This window comes from Myotis nattereri, assembly GCF_964212035.1.
Source record: "Myotis nattereri genome assembly, chromosome: 16".
Taxonomy (NCBI): Eukaryota; Metazoa; Chordata; class Mammalia; order Chiroptera; family Vespertilionidae; genus Myotis; species Myotis nattereri.
This window is the reverse complement of record NC_138091.1, coordinates 13,524,184-13,545,830: the sequence shown is the minus strand read 5'-3', so window position 1 is coordinate 13,545,830 and position 21,647 is coordinate 13,524,184. Positions and strand designations below refer to the sequence as shown.

Genomic DNA, 21,647 nt, shown 5'->3' with positions numbered 1-21,647 from the left:
CATGCGGGCGCACACGTACAGTGCGATTGAAACTTCGTGGCCCATGCACAGAAGTCGGTATTTTGTGGAAGAGCCACACTCAAAGGGCCAAAGAGCTGCATGTGGCTCGCGAGCCACGGTTTGCCGACCACTGCCCTAGGGCCTAGACTAGTGATGGCGAACCTATGACACTAATTTTTTTGGTTGATTTTTCTTTGTTAAATGGCATTTAAATATATAAAATAAATATCAAAAATATAAATCTTTGTTTTACTATGGTTGCAAATATCAAAAAATTTCTATATGTGACACGGCACCAGAGTTAAGTTAGGGTTTTTCAAAATGCTGACACGCCGAGCTCAAAAGGTTCGCCATCACTGGCCTAGACCTTCCCTTCTCTGCCACTCACCATGGCTTCACTCAAAGGCGTCTCCAACAAACATGACCTGACATGCCGCCAAAAGTCAGGCAGAATAAAAGGGAGAAGGTGAGACACACGGTATCAGTTTGTTCATAGACGGGTGGGGAAAGAGAGGAGAACTTGGTTTTTAAAAAGTAAATACAAGAAAGGGGAGAAATATTAGTACTGCCATCTGGGATGAGCTGCTCATGGGTCTCCCCACAGGTCATTACAATGCAGGTCTAGACTAGCAGGGGACTTGCTTTGCTGGCAAACTCCAGCCACTTCTCAGCAGTGAGCCATTCTGCAAACCCCATGTCTGCGCCAGATGCTAAATACCTGTCTGTCTTCAGCTAAATAGTGAGCGATGAATTTCTCTAAAACATGTGTTCTCATTTCTCCCTTCCCTGAGGTTGATTGCCTCTTGTCCTAATTATTGTGCCATTATCCCGCCCCCCTCTCAGTGGGCTCTAATTCATTTACAACGGTTTTTTTTATTTTTTTGTGGCCTTTTTCTCTATCTCTTCAGCACAGAAAGTTCTTTGCTTATAAATCAGTTTGATTCCAAAATGTAACATGTAGTTCAGGTCTTGCTTGAAAGTTAAAGCACATTTCATTAAAACGTTATATGTTTCCAACTCATCCCACAAAAGCATATGCAATGTAATAATGCAGATTAAAGGTTGTACATTTGGCATGAAAGGCAACAGAGAAGTAACAATTCTGTTAGAGCCATTGTAATTCAGCCAAACTGAGCAAGCCAGACTTTTCCCCTCCAATGCCCATGATGGAGGAGGAGCAGGTCTCATTAGAAGGTAAGAACACAGGTGGAGACTTCTGTAGACTTTATAGGGAGCATTCGAGAACTTGCAATTACACATAATAAAGAATTAGCATCATTAACTTCTCAACACAGGTTGGTGTTAAAATATGTAAATATACATTCATTTTCTTTGTATTAGCAATGCAACAACAGAGGCAATTTCAAAACAACAAAATCAGTCATAATCTTACACTCTGACTAGTAGCTAATTACATTCAATTATGAGTATTTCCCAACTTTTGTTCATGTATGTACATAGTTTTACATAATTGTTCTTGGCATCACTATACTTTTTATCCAGCTCTTTTTATTCAAACATTTATGCTGGATATTTCCAATACGTCTGTACCCTTGATACTTTGTCATCTTTAATTGGAGTGAAATATCTCATTGAGGAATCATGATTTACTCAACCCTGCCCTCTGGTTGGTAAACCTTCTTAGGAGAGAGGTGTGGATGCAGAGGTCTGGAGCGGACAGGCCACCAGAGTGGGCTCGAGTCCTCACGCTCCCACTTGCAGGGCCTGGGCAAGTTACTTAGCCACTCTCTTCCCTAGTTTCATCACATACCAATTGGGACTAATACTGATGCCTACGGCAGGAAGTTAATTGAAATAGTACACATCGTATACACCATTATGGTTGTTTGTATGCAATAATAATACCACAGCTGTAAGCAGGTGCCAGGTATTGGGATAAATTGCTTTGCATATCATATATTATTGTCTCAGTCATTTCAGCAACCCTGTGAGGGTGTGGGTGTTTGGGTGAAACAATAGTATCTATTTAATTTTGACATTACATTTGCTGAGGACAAACTTACCTTGGTTATAGTACAAAACTTCTGCATGGACCCAGAAAAAACTATTGGGTTCACTATCTACCTGACTTAGGAATTATTGTTTAATGCCAGCAGCTCTCAAAGGGTGGTTCAGTGGCCCCTGAGGGGTCGCTGAGACCTTTTCAGGAGATCCTTAAGGTCAAACCTACCTTAATAACAAGCTAAAGTGTATTTATTGGGTTTTTATGCTCATTCCTCCATGAGCGGGCAGGGGGGCTTTCCAGGAGCCATGTGACATGAGCTGTCACAACAGATCGAATACAGGAGCAGACGGGAGAGTCTGGCCATCTTCTGAGTTAGACCTGATACAAAAGAGATTTGAAGAAGTAAAACAATGCTACTTCTTTCTCTGAGTTATTTTGTTTGGAAAATATTATTTTATTTTTTAATATGTTTTTATTGATTTCAGAGAGGAAGGGAGAGGGAGAGAGAGATAGAAACATCAATGAGAGAGAGATATTGATTGGCTGCCTCCTGCATGCCCCCCTACCCCCTGGGGATCGAACCCACAACCTGGGCATGTGCCCTGACTGGGAATTGAACTGGGGACCTCTTGGTTCATGCATTGATGCTCAATCACTGAGCCACACCAGCTTGGCTGGCAAATATTATTTTAGACAAATACGTGTTATTATGTTAACTAATAAGGATAATATTCTTACTTTTTAAATGAATTAACACATATTTTTAAACTTTTTCAACTTCGAAATGTTTATAGCTTCTAATGTAGAGGATATATTGATGGCTATAATTGTCTACTTACAAAGAGGTTCAACTCTTTGTACTCCAACAATTGTTTTACAGTGTAAGGGAATATTAAGACCAAAATGTTTGTGAGCTCCAGGTTTAAGCTAAAGGTATTGCCTTCTTGGAGTCTTAGGACAGCCTAGAAACAGGTTTTCGTTCTGACTCGCTACGTAAGGGGGCTTCTTAGCATGGAGGGGAGTGGGAGTTCATTGTTTTCCTGTTTTTATTTGCAGGATTCTGAAAGATTTAAGGGCATCGACATGGACTTTAAAGAGCTCGCTTATGATGCTCAGAAAACTCCAAATGTAGTGGAAGCCACCAACAAGCCAGGGCTTTACGAGAGGCTGGAGGACATTCAGAGCAGGTGAAGGCTGCTTGCTGCCCCTTGGTGAGGACGGAGGAGGCCTGTCCTCCCCTCTGTCCCTGAGGTCCTCACTTCATTTACCCGCCCAAGGGAGCGAGCATGTGTCCGTGTGTGTGAATGGTTTGCCTGCACAGTGGGTAATACGGGGTGTAACGAGAGGCGTTTATCCTGATGGAAATGGATCAGTGTGGCGTCGGCAACTGCCCCTTCTGATCTCCGCATGCGTTCTATGCGTTGCATGTTTCTGCGTGGAGGCAATGCCTATGACCTATGGGTCTAGCCAGTGGTCAGCAAACTGCGGCTCGGCAAACTGCAGCTCGCGAGCCACATGCGGCTCTTTGGCCCCTTGAGTGTGGCTCTTCCACAAATATCGGCTCTTCCACAAGATACCAACTTCTGTGCATGGGCCACAAAGTTTCAATCGCACGGTACGTGTGCGCTCGCACATGGTATTTTGTGGAAGAGCCACACTCAAGGGGCCAAAGAGCCGCATGTGGCTTGCCAGCCATGGTTTGCTGACCACGGGTCTAGGCAGACTGAGTTAGGAAGTTCTGTGTTTGCTCATAGATTGTACCTGTGTGAGAAGGCCCTGGCAGAGTACCTGGACACCAAAAGGCTGGCCTTCCCCAGGTTTTACTTCCTCTCCTCTTCTGATCTGTTAGATATCCTTTCCAACGGCACAGCCCCGCAGCAGGTAAGCCAAGGGAACGCTTGTAGAACCCCCAAAAGGACTGTGGAGTCCCAACAGGGGCGTTTCAGGTTCCCCATATGCCTCCTCCCTTCCTAACTTCAGAGCTTCCTCATTCCCAACCATCACTGCTTCTCAGGACACCCTCCGACTCACCAATGGCTCTTTCTCCCTGCGGTAGAGTTGGAGAAGCTTTGAAGATGGCAAAATGAGGCCTCTGGAGAGAGATCCACTCAATAGCAGTCAAAAGTCATAGCTAAGCCTGGCAGGTGTGGCTCAGTAGTTGAGTGTAGACCCATGAACCAGGAGGTCATGGTTCAATTCCCAGCCAGGGCACATGCCTGGGTTGTGGGCTTGATCCCCGGTAGGAGGTCTGCTGGAAGCAGCCAGTTGATGATTCTCTCTCATCCTCTCTCTGTCTCTCTCTCTCTCTCTCTCCCCTCTATCTCCATCTCTATCTCTATCTCTATCTCTATCTCTATCTCTATCTCTATCTCTATCTCTATCTCTATCTATCTCTCCCTCTCCCTTCCTCTCTCTGAAATCAATAAAAACATTTTAAAAAGCTGAAGCTAAAACTCTCCGTGGGGAGATGAGATGGAAGCTGTGTTAACTTGACATCGGGTGGTTTAGTTGAAAGAGTGCATAAGAGAAGCCCAAATTTCGGGTCCCACCACCTGTTCTGGCCCCTTATTAGCCATATAGTCACTGCATATTGCTTCTTTGAAACAAACTTTTCTCATCTGTAAAATAGAAGAAGCCTACTGTGTTACAAGATTTTTAAATATTAAAGTAACTAATTGAAGCATTGTTGATATTCGGAGCTATAGTCAGTGGTTTTCAAACTTGAGAGGGTTCAGAATCAGCTGGAAGGCTTGTTAAAATACAGACTCCTAGGCCTGTCCTAGAGGGGTTGAATCAATAGGTGTGAATTTGAAGTTCCAAGGATTTCCCAAGTGAAGCTGCTGGTCTGGGGACCACACGCTGAGGGCCACTGCTATCTATGACGGAGGCTGAGTCTCACAGTGAATGACGGAGGCTGAGTCTCACAGTCTCACTGCTATCTATGACGGAGGCTGAGTCTCACAGTGAATGATGGGAGGGAGGGATACTGTCTCTACTGCATGCTCCATGCACTTTCCTCCCTCTTCCCCAAAGAGATGTTTTTAGTTCTCTTATTTTTCTTGAGACTGAGGAGACACAGTCAAAGACTTTATTCAGAAGTCACTTGGATGAGTTCTCTTTCTCCTTCAGTGTGATTTTGTTACTCATTCGAAGTATAGCTGGGCTCTCTTTACTTTCAGTTTCAAGGTTTTCCACCTCATTTATTTGCTTGTTTGCATATGTAGAATTCTGAAAGTCAAACTATACACAAAGATGTGAGGTGTCACTCATTTCCCTATTCCCTCCATGCATCACCACCTCCTTCCCTCTTTGGGAGCCAATTCCATTAGAGTTGGTTTGCCTTTCCCATGTCTATATTTGCAAAGATGAGCAGGTGGACATTTACATTTGTACATTTTCTTCCCATTTCTTTCTTACACAAAAGGTAGCAAGTTTTTTGGTTTTTTTACTTAGTTGTATATCCTGGAGATCACTCCATATCAATTCAAAGATATATCTCCCTCTTTATTTTTACATCTGCATCATACTCCATGGACTAATACAATGTAGTCTGGCCATAAGTTGTTGATAATATTTTCCAATGACAAATAATGCAGCATTAAAAAACTTTGAGCCTTGTATTATTGGAGGTTTACCTTCCAGTAAATTCCTAGAAATAAGACTGCGGGGTCAAAGGGTAAATGGAATGTGATCTTGGTAGATTTGCCACATGTTCCCTCATAGTAGCTGGATCTTTTCCCATCACCACTGGCTTCTCCAACAGCTAAAAGATGGCACCCATGCCTAAGCTTTCCGTGCTTGTCACTAACTTTCTAACTTAGTGAAATTATGTCTTTGTTAAGGAGAAAGTGCTAAAGAGAGATTAATCCTAATAGTTATATCCCTTCTTTTTTCCCCTATAGATTAAAATATTTCCAAAGCAGCGCAGGCACAGTGGAGCTGAAATATTTATCACACTAACATTCTGTTTTATAACTATATGTTCATTAATTCTATGTATAGGAGGAGGTCAGAGATCGTTGCCAGACCTTTTAAACCTCTGCACATGATATACTCATTCTTTATTCTTTATTTTTATTTATTTATCTCGTGGTTTGAGTAAATCTCTAAGTGGTGCCCCACACCTCCCACCCCAAGAGATAAAGCATGATAAAGTACTTCCCAATTCCTTCTACGTCTGTGACTCTCTTTAGTTTTCACATGTGAGTGATTCAGTGATTGGGTTTGGAATTCATGAGCCACAGCAAATTTCCCTCACATTCTTGCAGACTTAGCTCTGCTGTTTCTGCTTAGGGAAGTCATCTGAGCCTGCCTGCCTGCTATTTTCTTAACCTTTCTAGGTAGCCTGATTTCTTTCTCTCTGGATCTCTGAGATAAAAATTTAAATTACATTTTAATTTTAGAAAATTTGTGACTGTTTAAATGCTTGCTTTATTTTATTAATTTTTTCAACACATAATGAGAGGCTTTTTCCTACCTGAAAACCAAGGCTTTCATTCTCTTAAAATATTTTCCTTTCAGTAAGTTGAGATTCTGTTTTCTCTGTGCTCCATGCATTACCTTTATATATTCATGTATATTTTTATAGAGCATATATTTTCATACATATTTTTATCTCTTAGTTCTCTTCCTTGGCATTCTGCAGTAATTTTTGAAGTTTACCCACCTTGTTTAATTTGTTTGTCTTAGTCAGTCCTTTAATATTGCTAACATTGTTGCAAGCTGTGCTGTGTCATTTGTTGGTTTCCTTACTTTATTTTTCTACCTCTAGCATCTCATCTGACCTTTCACCTCATTTTATAGAGCTCTTGTTTCTTTCATTTAATTGAAAACAATGCAAGGTGACCTTTTTCATAATGACTTCTGTTTCCTTCATTAAAGCTACACACACACACATCCTTACTCTATATTTTGAGTCCTATTTTCTCCTTCTTTTAAGTTGCAGGATACGTCTATGGTCCTATGTTGTTTGTTTAATGTTATTTATTCTTAAATTTAAGCAAAGGGTCATCCCATGAAGATCTTTGTCCTAAGTCACCATGATCTTGAACACCTTCACAGCCCACAAATACACAAACATTTTCATCTCATCTCATAAGCTAGAGAGCTGGTTACTGTAAGTGTAAAACTACACTCGGGGTTCCTGCAGCCTGAAGGGCCTTATCCTTCACAATCCTCCTTCAGAGAACAGTTTTCTGCTTGTTGGTCCTTCTGGAGCCTGCTGTTTCCCTCACCCCTGGACCACAGTGTGGCTCTGTCTAGCATTCCTTCTAGAGAGCCTGCCTGGGGCTCCCTGGTGAAGGACCTCTGTTTCTGAGACACCATGCTAGGGAGACACCCGGCACAGCCAGACTTTCTGCTGGAGGTGAGCCTGCCTGCCCTGGCTTTGGACCCTCCAGATGTTTGTCTGCTTCTCCAAAGCACTTCCAACAACTGGGTGACTTCTTCCACAGACTCCAGATTCAGGGGTGTTAGCATTCTTCTGCAGGCTACACTGGGCTGATCTCCTGCCCCACAGTAGTATTTTCTTAGGAAGAGGGTCTATGAAGTAACCATTTTTTCTCCAATCAATAGTAGATCATGTAGAACTTAATCAAACTTTGGTGGCTTCATTGGTTTGTAGCTAATACATAATTCCCACTAGTATTATATTACTTTGGCCACTTCTCATGTAGTTGGTTGCCATTGTCACGTTGCCATCATTCCCACAAGCTTCTTCTAAGTATTTGGTACCCAGCCCTTTAATAGCTGTCACATGCTAGACTTCTAAACAACACCTTCTCCAATCCGTTGCCATGGTTTCCCTTCATAGGTTCAACGCCACCTTTCCAAACTCTTTGACAATATGGCCAGGATGCAGTTCCAGCTGGACGCCAGTGAGCAGCCAACCAAGATAAGTCTCGGCATGTACAGCAAGGAGGAGGAGTACGTGGCCTTCAGCGAGCCCTGCAGCTGCAGTGGGCAGGTGCTGTGAAAGTCCTTTCTCTCAAGTATCTGCCTTCAGATACAGTCAGCACTGACCTTCGGCATGGCCTTTGACCTTAGGCCAGAGCTGCTTTGTGTGTCCCATTGAACCCGCAGCTTCCGCTTCCGTTGACTTGATCCAACCCTGGAGCAGCCTTTCATGCCTGCTTTCCTCTATCTGGGGAGGACGTGTGTCAGTGTTCATGTATCTGCCGTAACCAAAGACCTGTGCAGAGAGGAAGGAAATGCACATAAACAGCTCCCTGAATTGACGAGAAAAGGTTTACAGTGGTTAGCAGTACCGGAGACTTTGACATGACATCCCCTGGAGTACCCCACAGGGAACCAGGAACACGGACATCTGCCCCAGGAGAAAACACCCCTTAAAATCAACCATTTTCCTGAGATGTCACTTCTCTGTTCAAATGCACCCCAGAGTCATTCCCTCCTGCAGAGCCAAGAACTCTGCCTCCAGATCTGTTTATAATTCAAGAAACATAGCCCAGCCAGTGCTGCTCAGTGGACTGAGCTTCATCCCATGCACCAAGAGGTCACCTTGATTCCTGGTCAGAGCATATGCCAGGAATCTAGGCTTGATCCCTAGTAGAGTGAGCAGGAGGCAGCTGACTGGTGTTTCTCTCTCAGAGATATTTCTCTCGCTCTCTCCCTCCCCCTTTTATTCTCTAAAAAAAAAAAAATAACAACATTTTTTAAGAAAGAAACAAAAAGCATGGGACAGTTTTCTGCTTCAACCTCTTTACCATCCTTCACTATTACCACTAGATATAAGCCCTTTTCGTTCATTACCCTGAAATACCCAAGTACAGTAACAGCTGGAGAAAATATCTTTTGTAGTTTCACCTTCATCTACATGTGTCTTGGAAAGCAATTCCAATACTGAAAATAATCAGACTGCTTTATGAGAGGAACCCTAGGGTTTGGTTCAGAATGTACTCTTTTTGTAGACTGAGAAAGCATTTAGTTTGAAAAATATAACCCCAGTTCACATCTCCATTTTCATGGACAAAGTCATGAGAATCCACTGACTTATTTACACCTACCTCAAACCAGATTTCCTTTATGAACCCTGGATGGCAGTCCGCCCCCCAACAAATCCCCTTAGCCTGCCACTCTGTCCTGTGTGTTCAATGGGAACATCCCCCACAGTTAGTTGAGCCTGGTGCTCACCTATAACCTGGCTTAAACCAATGAGCCGTCATCTCCTGTGCCTGTGGCAGCCATTGGAGTTGTCCTCAGGGCTTGGTTGCACTGTCTTCACTTCCTTGGGCTAAGAGGAAGGACACGTGTATTACTGATCATATCTTCTCAGAAACCAGGGGCTAAGCCAGAGGTCTTCTTTTAGGTGGAAACATGGTTGAACCACGTGCTTGCTCACATGAAGGCCACCGTGAGGCATGAGATGACCGACGGTGTGACTGCCTACGAGGAAAAGCCCAGGGAGCAGTGGCTCTTTGACTATCCAGCTCAGGTACATCTTAACCAGACCTTCATGGGCGCCGGCTCCACTGGGCTCTCTTTCCTGGGGACCTTGGTCAGCCTTCAGGGGTGACCAGACATCAGTCTCACTATTGGCTTCACAGTCAGGAGAAGCTGGTCTGTGAGGCATCAGCAAAAGGGAGTAAGAGAATTGTCAGCCGTGACCTAATTCAACCAAAACCTGGGGAGAGGAAAGGTTGTTGTTTTTGCCCTCACTGGCTGCAGTAGGGAGAAAATGTAAACAGGTCGACTGGTTGACCCAGACCGCTTTGTGCCAAGCTCACTGCTGAGTCCGGGAGACACCAGAAGGGACCAGGACCCTGAACCTGCCCTGCTGGGGTTCACAGACTGCGTTTCCCACAGATGGGCCTGGAGTGGTGAGCAAAGGGGCTCGGGGAACTCAGGGGCATAGGGCTAGGCAGTAGGGCCTGGGGACCACCTCCCTGAGAATATGCTGTTCAAGCCGAGGTTTGAAATAAGAGTTTATGAGGTAATGATGGAGGGGAAGAGCAGCCAAGCATGAGGGAAAGCCTGTGTAAGGTCTCAGCAGCAAGGGGAGCATAGTTTATCTAAGGAATTTGGAGGAACTGGGTGTGGTTGAAGCAAGAGTAAGCAGTGGCGGGAACAAAGAGCAGCAGAATAATTCTGGAGAGGAAACAAAGCTAGCTCTTATAAGCCATGTTAGGAAGTCTGACTTGATTCTAAGTCATGTCTGAATCCTTTAGTGGGTTGGTTCTCAGGAGGGTAATAGAGAGCAGGGAAAACTAATGAGAATTTTTTTAATGACTCTGGCTGCAGTATACCCCTCCTCCTTTCCCCTATTGGTAGTAGTGTTGGTATATTTGGGATAATACTAGTGTTGGTATATTTGGGATTGTTAGTATTTGCTGGTAATTGCAGTCATAGGAGTAGGTGAGGTTGCTCTTGGAAGATATGTAGATTGAAATGAGAGTATAGAACAAACCGATGAGCATCACTCAGAGGCTGGGTAGGTAGGGAGGAGCCAGTAAAGCAGAATGAGAAATGGTACCTTTTTAGGTAGAAGAAAAACTAGGGAATAGCAACTATGGAAACCAAAAAAGAAACTTGATAGCAGGCCAGGGGTCAATTATGTCATGTACTCCTAAGAGACCAAGCAAAATAAAGAGCCTGAGGAATGTCTGTGAACTTGGGGAGGCCATTTCAGTGGAGTGCAGGGGGCTGAGAAGTGAGAAAAGGGTGGGGAAGTATTGGCAGCAATTGTGACAGTGAGAAGAGAAGGGACATAGGTCGATACTGCATGAGGGAAGAGGTATTTTTAACAGTACAGTTGCTGCATCACATTCAAACCATACCAACAAGATGCCAATGCAGGAGGAACTCCTGTAACAAGACCCAATGTCTAAATCCAAAAGCAAAGTGGATAAACTAGGGAGTAGTACCTTTACTGCAACAGGATTCTCTGTTTCACAAAGTGGGTGACTCCCATCAGGATTCTTTGTTTACCAGAATCAGAATTTGGAGGCAGGGAAGCTTGCTGTCTGCTGCTATTGTAACATATCTTCCGACCATGTCTCCCAAAGCAAATGATCCTACAGGTGATCCATGTATCTAACTTCTCCACCATGAAGAATCAAAATCATGTGTTTTTCATATCAATTTTCCCAATAAACAGAAGAAATGTTCATTTGAATTCCTTTTCCCATTTATTTATTTTGAATTTCTGAAAAATGCAAATCATGTTATCACATTGAATTTTGGTATAATTCACCTTGACCTTCAAGAGTAGGCTTTCAACACTATAAGCTTTAAGAAATAAAAAATGTAGTGAAAGTATTACATACAAGCAAGATACACCACAAGTGATCAGCAATGGCTCACTAAACTGAAATACTCGAACCCCAAGAGGATTCAGGATGACAGCAAAGACTGAGTGTGTTTGAGATTTCAATCAACATATTGTTATTCTCCCAAGCACAGGATGGATGCTGCAAAACTGAATGATCAGTATAGTGATTTCTGAAAGCCACTGACAATGCCTAGAGTAAGTCTTTGGTTGTTCTTAACCAAATGGTATACTTTTTAAGAGCAGAAAGTACTTGCCCCACTACGTTGCAATCACTTCACATCACCAAGGATTCACAGGCATGGCTCACTTAATCCATGCTGGCGGAGAGGGCGGGAAGGGGCTGTGCCACTCACACAGTCACATTCTGAGTCCCTTGGTGTGATGAGTGGACTGGTTTTGGAGACAGGCCTGGTTAATGGCTTTGCTGAGTGCCTCTTGTTGCCACAGGTGGCCCTGACCTGCACCCAGATCTGGTGGACCACAGAGGTGGGCATGGCCTTTGCCAGGCTGGAGGAAGGCTATGAGAGTGCCATGAAAGACTATTACAAGAAGCAAGTGGCCCAGCTCAAAGCCCTCATCACCATGCTGATTGGCCAGCTCTCCAAGGGGGACCGACAGAAGGTCATGACTATATGCACCATCGATGTGCACGCCCGGGACGTGGTGGCCAAGATGATTGCTCAGAAGGTGAGTACCAAACACGCAGGAGACCCCCTCTCTGTGGGAACACGAATATTGGAGTTAGGAAGAGGCTCACATACAGACAAAGCATGGGGGCCCAGACTCTGCACTGGCCATAGAGCTGGGAATGGATCAGGGTGTCTGCTCCGGCCTTCAAAACCCCCATAGAAACAGGTAATCAGAGCAGCTCATGCCTTCTGAGCTGTGGCAGGCACAGTGTGCTGTGCTCTTAACTAGAAGACAACACCCAAGTCATCCAGAGCCTATGTGTCCTGTGGCTAAGGGCCACCTGCTACCTGCTGGGCACTGTTTCACCCAGCTGCTCTGCCACTCTGCCTTTAGGTGGACAGTGCCCAGGCCTTTCTCTGGCTGTCCCAGCTGCGGCATCGTTGGGATGATGAGGCCAAACACTGCTTTGCCAACATCTGTGATGCCCAGTTTCTATATTCCTATGAGTACCTGGGAAATACACCTCGCCTTGTGATCACACCTTTGACAGACAGGTGAGTGCTGGCACCAGCCACTGACAGAAACCTGCTCTCTGGCTCATGCATCCAGTGGCCATCCACCATCAAGGCTGCTGTCACTCGGGTTCACAGAGTTTTAGTGGGAGGGCTTGATGAATACAACAGATGTAAAGTAAAACCAAAAGAACAAACCACAAAGCAAACCAATGAGCCATGACTTTTTGAGGAATTACTGGTCAGTCATATATACCTACATTCTAACACCAGCTCTAACCCATGCCAGCTGTGTGACCATGAGAAACTTGATCTCATTTTTGGTTTCCTCATCTGTGAAATGGAGGTAGTAACTCACACCTCACGGGTTTTGTAAGGATAAAAGACATCAATGCTTGTAAGAAGCTTAGTGTGTGTAAATGCTCAGTAAATGATCCCTATGATTATTTTCTTATCAATCAATCTGCACATTTATTCAGCACCTCTCACTCTGGGAATACAAAGATGAAAGCAAGGTAGTTCCTACTGTTAGGATGTTATGATTTTTTAGGGAACCGTATTCTCTGTCATTTATATTAATTCATTTATGAATTCACGCCAGACACTAAGCTAGTCACTGGCAATGACTAAAACATTTCTTGCCCTTAAACTCCAATTCCAGTGAGGGAAATAGGACATATGTAGATAATAATTTAAATAGCACAAGGGGAAAACGTGTAAGGCCAAGGAGGGCTCAAAGCTGTATGCTACAGTTTTCTAAGCAAGGGACTTAGCAGTGTAAGCCTTCCTAGCACAGACGGGGGTCCCACCCGCTGTGGGAAGAGGAGGACTGGTAACACTTCAGGGAAGAGATCTTATCTGATCTGACCTACCCCCGAAGGATGTGTAGGATTCCAATAGGGTTTCAGTGGGTTGTAGAATGGCTGTTAGGGTATCATGAAATTGTACAGAAATCTGTGCATGTGTCACTTTTTCTAATGAGAGAATCTGTAGTATTCAATAATGGTTCAAGTGGTCTGGGATCCCCAAAAGTTAAAGAACTACTAATAAGAATTCTAGAAAATGATGTCCTAACTGGTTTGGCTCAGTGGATAGAGCATCAGCCTGCAGACTGAAAGGTCCCAGGTTTGATTCCGGTCAAGGGCATGTACCTTAGTTGTGGGCATATCCCCAGTAGGAGGTGTGCAGGAGGCAGCTGATAGATGTTTCTCTCTCATCGATGTTTCTAACTCTCTATCCCTCTCCCTTCCTCTCTGTAAAAAATCATTAAAATATATATATTTTTTTAAAAGAATTCTAGAAATTGAAATTCTGTGGGCAGAGTCATGGAAATGGGGAAACTCCAGACATGCTCCTGGAAGTCGATTCTTGAATTTTGGAGAGATAGTTGTTCATGAGGCTGGGAAAACGGGTAAAAGTCAGACTATAAATTAAGAAGAAGACATTTTTATTCAGTAAATACTGATAAACTGTTGAAAATTTTTCATCAGAGGAATAAAATGATGAAAACTGTATTTTATGAAGATTTATTTGACAGCAGAACATGGGCAAAGAAGAGAAAGGACAGGGGAATAAGGTCATGGCCCCTATGAGAAATAATATTTTAATTCTGCCAAGATTTCTGCAAATTCTAAGAGCTAGTGCCCTTTCCCCTTATAATTCCATCAAACACTGACTCTCTTCTTCTCCATCGTAAATTTTGAAGGATAAAATGGCCAAATAGAATCTGTGTCATCTTTTACTTAATTTTCGCTCTGCCTATTTTAAGTGTTATTGCATGTATCCTGGTTAAATCTTCAAATATACTTCTAAACAATGTTTAGTTAAATTGTAATCACTGTGCTCCTGGAATAGGATGTGGGGAATGCAGAGGAGTTGAAAATCCAAGCATCATCCACAAAGTAAGATCTCATGGTTTATCTCCCCCACCCCCATGCTTTTCACTTTGTAATTCCTTTTCCCTGCTATTCTGGAAAGACCTTCCATCCAGAATCCCACCCAGACCACTCCCCACTTCCTCCTTCCTCGGGAACCCTGTAGAGGTCACACCACTCTCTCTTATCACTCCCCACTGCACTTGGACTAAAACCTGAGTTCCTCATGGGACCTAGTAATTCCTACCAACCACCCTGAGGCCTGGCGCTGACCTGCCTGTTCCTTGATCCCTTTAAGTTCATTCCAACTTAGAGCCTTTTGCACGAGGAGTCCCCTCTGCCTGGAATGTCCTTCTCTTCCACTGTCACCTTCTCACCCTTTAGTTCTACTCTCAGTTCTGAGGAGACTCTAACAGACACTCTCTCTCTGCGCACACACGTGTACATACACACACACACACACACACACACAGCAATGACCCTGATGACTCACTCTGCCTGTCTTCTTCCTGACCTTGCCCACGTTCTGAAATGACCTTGCTCGCTTGCTTGCTGGCTGCATTCCCTTTTGGAATATGAGCTCTGTGATCAGGAACCTCTGTGTTTTGTTTGTCGCTATGTCACCAGCACCCAGTAGATGCTGAATAAATACGACTCAGATAAACGAATGGTGGCTGAATGTTGAAGTATAAGAATGGGCAGAATCTGGAAGGGGAGGTTGACTCAGAGGAGGCACCTACGCAGGAGTCTGTCTGCGTCTCTGCTGCTGAAGGACACAGGGCAATGAGGTCATACGAGAAGTGATATTTCTGTCTTCTGCTCTTAGCTGGGGACCACCCTCCTCCCTGCCCCAGCTTAGGCTACAAGGCAGACACCGTCTGTTCAGAGGGAGATGCAGATTTCTCTGCAGCAGGGATGGCAAAAGCAGTAGCAGCGTGGGGAGGGGAGGTTGGCATCTTCAAGGTTTGACGTGGGCTGCATCCGTTGGTGGGAATCATTCAGTGAGGGTTAAGGGAGAAGCTTTCTCACCTGCATCTTCACTTGGAGTGGCCCCTCTCATGTTCCTTTGACTTTCTAGCGACTCTCAGCAAGACACCTCCCCTAAACAGGGAGGAAATCCGATACAGAATGCTCTGTGACAGTAATATTTTGATATATTTGCCTGGCCTGAATCATGATCTAATAGAACATCACTTGGAACAGAACAATGAAGCTCTCCTCTATCTGAGCAATTTAATTAGAATCTGTCCGTGATGACATTGACGTTGATTTGCTCGCTGCTCCACACCCAGGACCCAGCACCATGCCTGGCACACAGTAGGCACGCACGGAATACTCCTGATCTGGATGCAGTGAAATAATTGCTGAGACTTTCAGGTGTGCCCCGCTTCGCCATACCATTCAGAATATTGCCTTCCCCGCCACTGACATATCAGACATTATCTCTCCAAGTGATAAAGAGTACACGACTTGCTTTTCCCGGGGGCTCATGCCTGCCAACAAGTTGAAGAAGATAATTACCTCTTTTGGACTTAGGAGTCTCTAGAACTCTAATGCTAAATGCCTTGTAGAGGGAAAGGCGAGGGCTTTGGCAATGAATTGTTTCTAAAGCAGGAAATTATCACCTCTTCTATGAAATAATGCAAATAAGAACTTGAAAGGAAGATTTGCTGCAAACAATGGTGCGTACCATATAGACCTTGACCTTGTTTTGCACATTAGACGCGTTTCCGACAAAGTAGGATGTTGTGAATATTTACATGGCAAATTCCATTTTCTCAATGACTTCCATTATTATCTCAAGAAAGGTTTTGCACAGAAAAAAAAATTGGCCTTAACACAGAAAATCACATTTTAAAGAGCATCCAGCTTTCGCTGATGTGTAGCTTAAGTACATTTAATTCTCTCCTGCCAGAGGAATTAATCAAATGGACAATTGATCCATGCAACCTTTGCACATTCATTAGAAGCACCCCCGCATTACAGCGCGTCCCACTGACTGTGCCTGTTTCTTTGGAATTTCCCACCGCCTGGATGGGACTTGAATGTATAAGCAGACTCGTGGGCTCAGAGCTGTCGCAGGGCCCTGGCACGATGCTAAGTGGAACTAAATGGAAATGCTTTTTCAGGCTGAACAAAAGCGATTCTCATAAGTTGTGTCTTAACCTTCGGATGGTCCTCCCTTTTGTCCCCCTCACCTTCACACACAAACGCCCCTTCAGCCCTGGCCTGTGTTAGGTAATGTTTTAATCAACCACTTACCAATTTTGAGCACCTCTTCATTTCTCAGCAACCACTGCAAGGAGGTGAGATGTCATTGTTGCAAGAGTCTTTGAAGGTGATTTCCTGGGCAAGGGCATTAGCAAAAAAAAGTCACACTTTTTTAAAAAAGTTTATTATCTGAGATTTTTATGGAAAAACTTAGTAATCTGTAAACAAAGAAAATAAGTCACCCAGAGGTAACCATTGTTAATATTGCTTCTACATGTAGACTTTGAAAAAATGAAATGGCAGTCAAATGCTGTGTATAAAATGTCATAGATCGCTCTTTTTATATAGTTCTATAGCGTGTGCTTATTCTCTAAATAGTCTTCTAAAACATTCTAATAGCTGCATTCCCTTCGACTTACAAGTATCTCGTAATTTATCTGACATTATGGGATATTTAAGTTATATCTAAGCTTTTACTGTTAAAATTAAGACTGTCTGAACTCACTCTTATATGAATTTTTATTACATTTCTCATTAATTCACCAGGAAAGATTCCAAGAAGCAGGATAATTGGATGACACATACTTTCAAATTATTCTTGAAAAAAATGTTGCTCTCACTCTTGCTAGTTTATGAGAGTGTTCATCTCACAGAATTCTTGACAGCATTAAGTATTATTGTTAAAATATTATCAATTTTATGTCTCATTTGAAGTTGGGTGATCTTAATGACTCACAGGCCTGAGCATTTTTATGTATTTATTGGCTATTATATTTTCCTCTCGTGTGAATTATTTGTTACTGTCATTGCCCATTTTTTTTACTTTTATACTTATAAAGCCCCTGCCCATTTCAAGATCAGTTTAATATTCCTTATTTTATCATAGTTTCTTTTATTTTACTTTTTCCTTTACCCTCTTATAATTCTTTGGTGAACTTTTTGTCAATTGAATAAAGTGAGCATTTTCATCGAAACATTTTTAGTTACACTCTGGCCAGGTGGTTCAGTGGGATGGAGCATCATCCCATACACCAGGTACTATTCCTGGTCAGGGCACATACCTAGGTTGCAGGTTCTATCCCTGGTCAAGGCATGTGTGGGAGGCACCCAATCGATGTTTCTCTCTCTCTCTCTCAAAACCAATTAAAAAAACATATCCTTGGGTGAGGATCTAAAACAACAACAACAACAAAACAAAAACAGTGACAAGTGATAGAAGTCAAGTGGCCTTTTGTCTCACCGACCTGGGAAATGAGTCCAGCTTGCTGCAGTGTAACCATCTCCTGGGCCTTGGTAGGGTTTGCATTCTCCGATCATGGCTTCACTTTCTTCTGAGCACTGACTTCTCTCTCCCACAGATTTTCTTTGTATGGCTGGAAAGATGTTCTCCATGCCTACACCTTATGACTTTGTTGTTGTTTTTTTTGTTTGTTTTTTCCATTGATTTTTAAAAATTGTTTTATTGCTTAAAGTATTACAAAGAGTATTATATATGTTTCCCTTTTTTTTCTCCCCTTGACCCTCCCCTAGCCTCCCATGCCCCCCACTGTCTTGTGTCCATTGGTTATGCTCGTATGCATGCATACAAGTCCTTTGGTTGATCTCTTACTCCCCCTCCTGCCCCCCAACCCTCCCCAGCCTTCCCGCTGTAGTTTGACAGTCTGTTTGATGCTGCTCTGCCTCTGTATCTATTTTTGCTCATCAGTTTATAATGGTCTTAATTATCCATAAATGAGTGAGATCATGTGGTATTTTTCTTTCATTGACTGGCTTATTTCACTAAGCATAATGCTCTCCAGTTCCATCGATGCTGTCGCAAATGGTAAGAATTCCTTCTTTTTTCCAGCAGCATAGTATTCCATCGTGTAGATGTACCATAGTTTTCTAATCCATTCATCTGTTGATGGGCACTTAGGCTGTTTCCAGATCTTAGCTATGGTGAATTGTGCTGCTATGAACATAGAAGTGCATATATCTTTTCTGATTGGTGTTTCTGATTTCTTGGGATATATTCCTAGTAGTGGGATCACTGGGTCAAATGGGAGTTCCATTTTTAACTTTTTGAGGAAACTCCATACTGTCTTCCATAGTGGATGACTTTGGATTCAGACCCTCTCTTGCCCAGCACTGTACATCAGATTCCTTGGAGGGACTCTGATTGGTTCTGTCTCAATCATGTGCTCATCTCTGATGACCAGCGAGATCAGTATTTTGCCCAAACTTGTGCCTACCCCTGGGAGGATGGGAAATACTTTGATTGGCAGCCCCATCAGAATTCATGGTGTAGTGGAGATGACTTCCCAAAGTGTGGAATCCTGAGCAAGGAAAACCCACAGAAACTATCTCAGGGAGCATATGGTTTGATTTTTTTTCGTTTGTTTTTAAGTAATGAGTAATGAGTAATAGGCCCTTTTCCTTTTTGCTTTGTGATGTTTGCTCTACAATATTCAAAGTTCTGAGTCTATGAAACTACCTCAAAATAGCTATTTTGTTTCATCAGTATATTAATTTATCTATCAGCCATACTATTTAAGGCTTGTAACTTTTCACGAATGGTAATTTTTTATAGTAAAGGTCTATATCAAGCATGTAAAACTCAAAAGCTAACACGGGCCAAATAAACAAGGCATGCGGCCCTTGGGCCGCGAGTTTGACATGCTTGGTCTACATCATGTATCTTCATTGACTATTTTTGTTTAGCTTTTCTGTTTCCTCTTTCAAATGACCTTTAATCATTTTTTCCAGTTCCAAAATGTAAATGATTAGGGTTTTAATTGGTCAACCTTAATTCCTTCAAATTACGTTTGAATGGCTAGGCATCTTTATAAAATGTGACTTATTTCTGCTTATTTATACTTTAATTATGTTTATCAGAAAAGTTTATAAGTATCTTCATATAGTATTTCTTATTGTTATCTCTAGATCTTTTAAAAATGTTTGTTGCTACTTAACATTATTTATATATATATGTAAACAACTTTATTAAGGTGTATTTTACATATCAAAAGTATCACCATTCCAAGTAGACAATTCAATAACTTTTAGTAAATTTACCGAGTGGTGTAACTATCACCATAAATCAGTTTTTCTTTTTTTTTTTTAAATATATTTTATTGATTTTTCACAGAGAGGAAGGGAGAGAGATAGAGAGTTAGAAACATCGATGAGAGAGAAACATCGATCAGCTGCCTCCTGCATATCTCCCACTGGGGATGTGCCCGCAACCCAGGTACATGCCCTTGACCGGAATCGAACCTGGGACCCTTCAGTCCGCAGGCCGACGCTCTATCCACTGAGCCAAACCGGTTTCGGCCATAAATCAGTTTTTCAACGGTAAGATCCCTCATGCCCATTTATAGTTAATCCTCATTCCCAACGCCAGTCACAGGCAACCACTGGGTTTCTGTCTCTATAAACTCGCCTATTCTGAGCATTTCTTATAAATGGAACCATATGACATGTGCTCTCTTGTGTCTGGCTTCTCTGATTTTGCAGAATGATTTTTGGTGCAGCCTTGGTAGAGCAGGTGTCAGTGGTTTGTTCCTCTTTATGTCTGAATAGTATTCCATTTCAGAGACATGACCTATTTGGTCTGTCCACTCACCAGTTGATGAACACAGGCTATTTTAGTTGGGGGCTATTATAAGTAATGCTGCTGTGAAATTTGTGTGTATTTCTGTAGATAAATGTTTCCATTTCTCTTGGGTGTATGCCTAGGAGGGAATTGCTGGATGGTGTGGAAGTTTTATGTTTAACTTTCTAAGAAACTGTCAAACAATTTTCCAAAGTGGCTGGATTGTTTGTTATCCCCACCAGCAATTTAAGAGGGTTCCTGTTCCTCCACGTCCTTACAACATAGCTTATTGTCGGCCTTATTAATGATAGCTGTTCTAGTGGATGTGAAGTAGTATCTTATTTGAGTTTTAATTTGTACTTTTCTAATAATGATATTGAGTATCTTTTCCTGTGCTCATTAGCTATCTGTATATCTTCCTTGGCATACTCTCTGTACATATATTTTGCCTATTGTTTAATTTGTCTGTTGTAAGAATTCTTTGCATATTCTGTTTGCATATATGTTTGCATATATTCTATTGCATATATGTTTGCAAATATTTTATCTCAGTCTGTTGCTCATCTTTCCATTTTCTTAATGGTGTCTTTTAAAGTACAAAAGTTTTAAATTTTGGTGAAGTCCACTTTGTCAGTTCTTTTATGGACTGTGCTTTTGGTGTTGTAGCTAAGAAATCATTGTTTAATTTCATTATAGCTTTAACTTTCTTTACACTTGTGAAAAAATTAATTTTTGTAAATGTGTCTTCTGTTCTGCTACCCTGTATTAATACTTGTAAGAATTTCACTCTTGATTTCTCTTGAGTTTCCTAAGTCACCTCTAGAATTTCTAATTTTATGTGAGACGTAAACATCAGATGAAGCAGAGCTATAACTTCTCCAGTTCCGTTACCAGGTATGTTATCACTTTTGCGACAGAGATCATATGTCATTCATTGCTCTCAGTTCTTTGTGTCACGTTCTGAGAAAGACATTTACCAACCAGTGTAGGGCATAAGGAATAGATTCTAAAATTGGGGGCATTTATGCTGAAGACAGACCATTTTCAAAATTGTAAAGTTAAAATGTTATAGGGACAGATTTGGCGGATGCTGAGGACGTTCTCCTACGAATGCTGTTTCTCACACTGAGCTTGAAACCTGTGAAAAGCCCGGGGTCTCCTTCCCGTGAACCGTCTAACTACAGCTTCCGGTTCTGTACATGTGCAAGTGCTGGGAGACGAATCTGCATTCGCTTTTCTTACATTTTACTTTGTTGGGTCCACCTCATCATTTTCAATTACTAAAATTATTTAGAATTTTTAAGCCACTGAGTGTGTGGTAATTGTTTACATAGCAGTGGAAAATGGATACAAGCCAATTAGGATTCCACCACCTCTAAGATTAGCCAGACCACATTTCCGGGATGGCCACAGCTATTCATAATGGAAATCAGGATATAGTATCTTTGATATTTTCTTTAATCTGTCAAATGACTATCAAAAAAGGAAAAGCTATGTTTTACATATTTGTTATCCTAAAAAATAATACTTTGAGAGTGAATGGGCTTTCTACCTTTCTTAACTCTTCTTTCATCTCATGCTCATAAGAGCC

The 21,647-nt window shown here is 42.4% G+C and overlaps 1 protein-coding gene across 1 annotated transcript in view; it reads left to right on the top strand.

Annotated features, from left to right (window-relative positions):
* Positions 1-21,647, top strand: part of DNAH9 (dynein axonemal heavy chain 9) — a gene marked incomplete at its 5' end in the record, with an annotated part of 338,080 nt that overhangs the window by 86,887 nt on the left and 229,546 nt on the right. The window contains 6 exons of the mRNA XM_081109536.1: positions 3,023-3,153; positions 3,721-3,847; positions 7,779-7,931; positions 9,294-9,419; positions 11,703-11,942; positions 12,279-12,439. Coding sequence (XP_080965662.1) covers positions 3,023-3,153; positions 3,721-3,847; positions 7,779-7,931; positions 9,294-9,419; positions 11,703-11,942; positions 12,279-12,439 — 938 coding nt within the window. The remainder of the gene's footprint in view (positions 1-3,022; positions 3,154-3,720; positions 3,848-7,778; positions 7,932-9,293; positions 9,420-11,702; positions 11,943-12,278; positions 12,440-21,647) is intronic.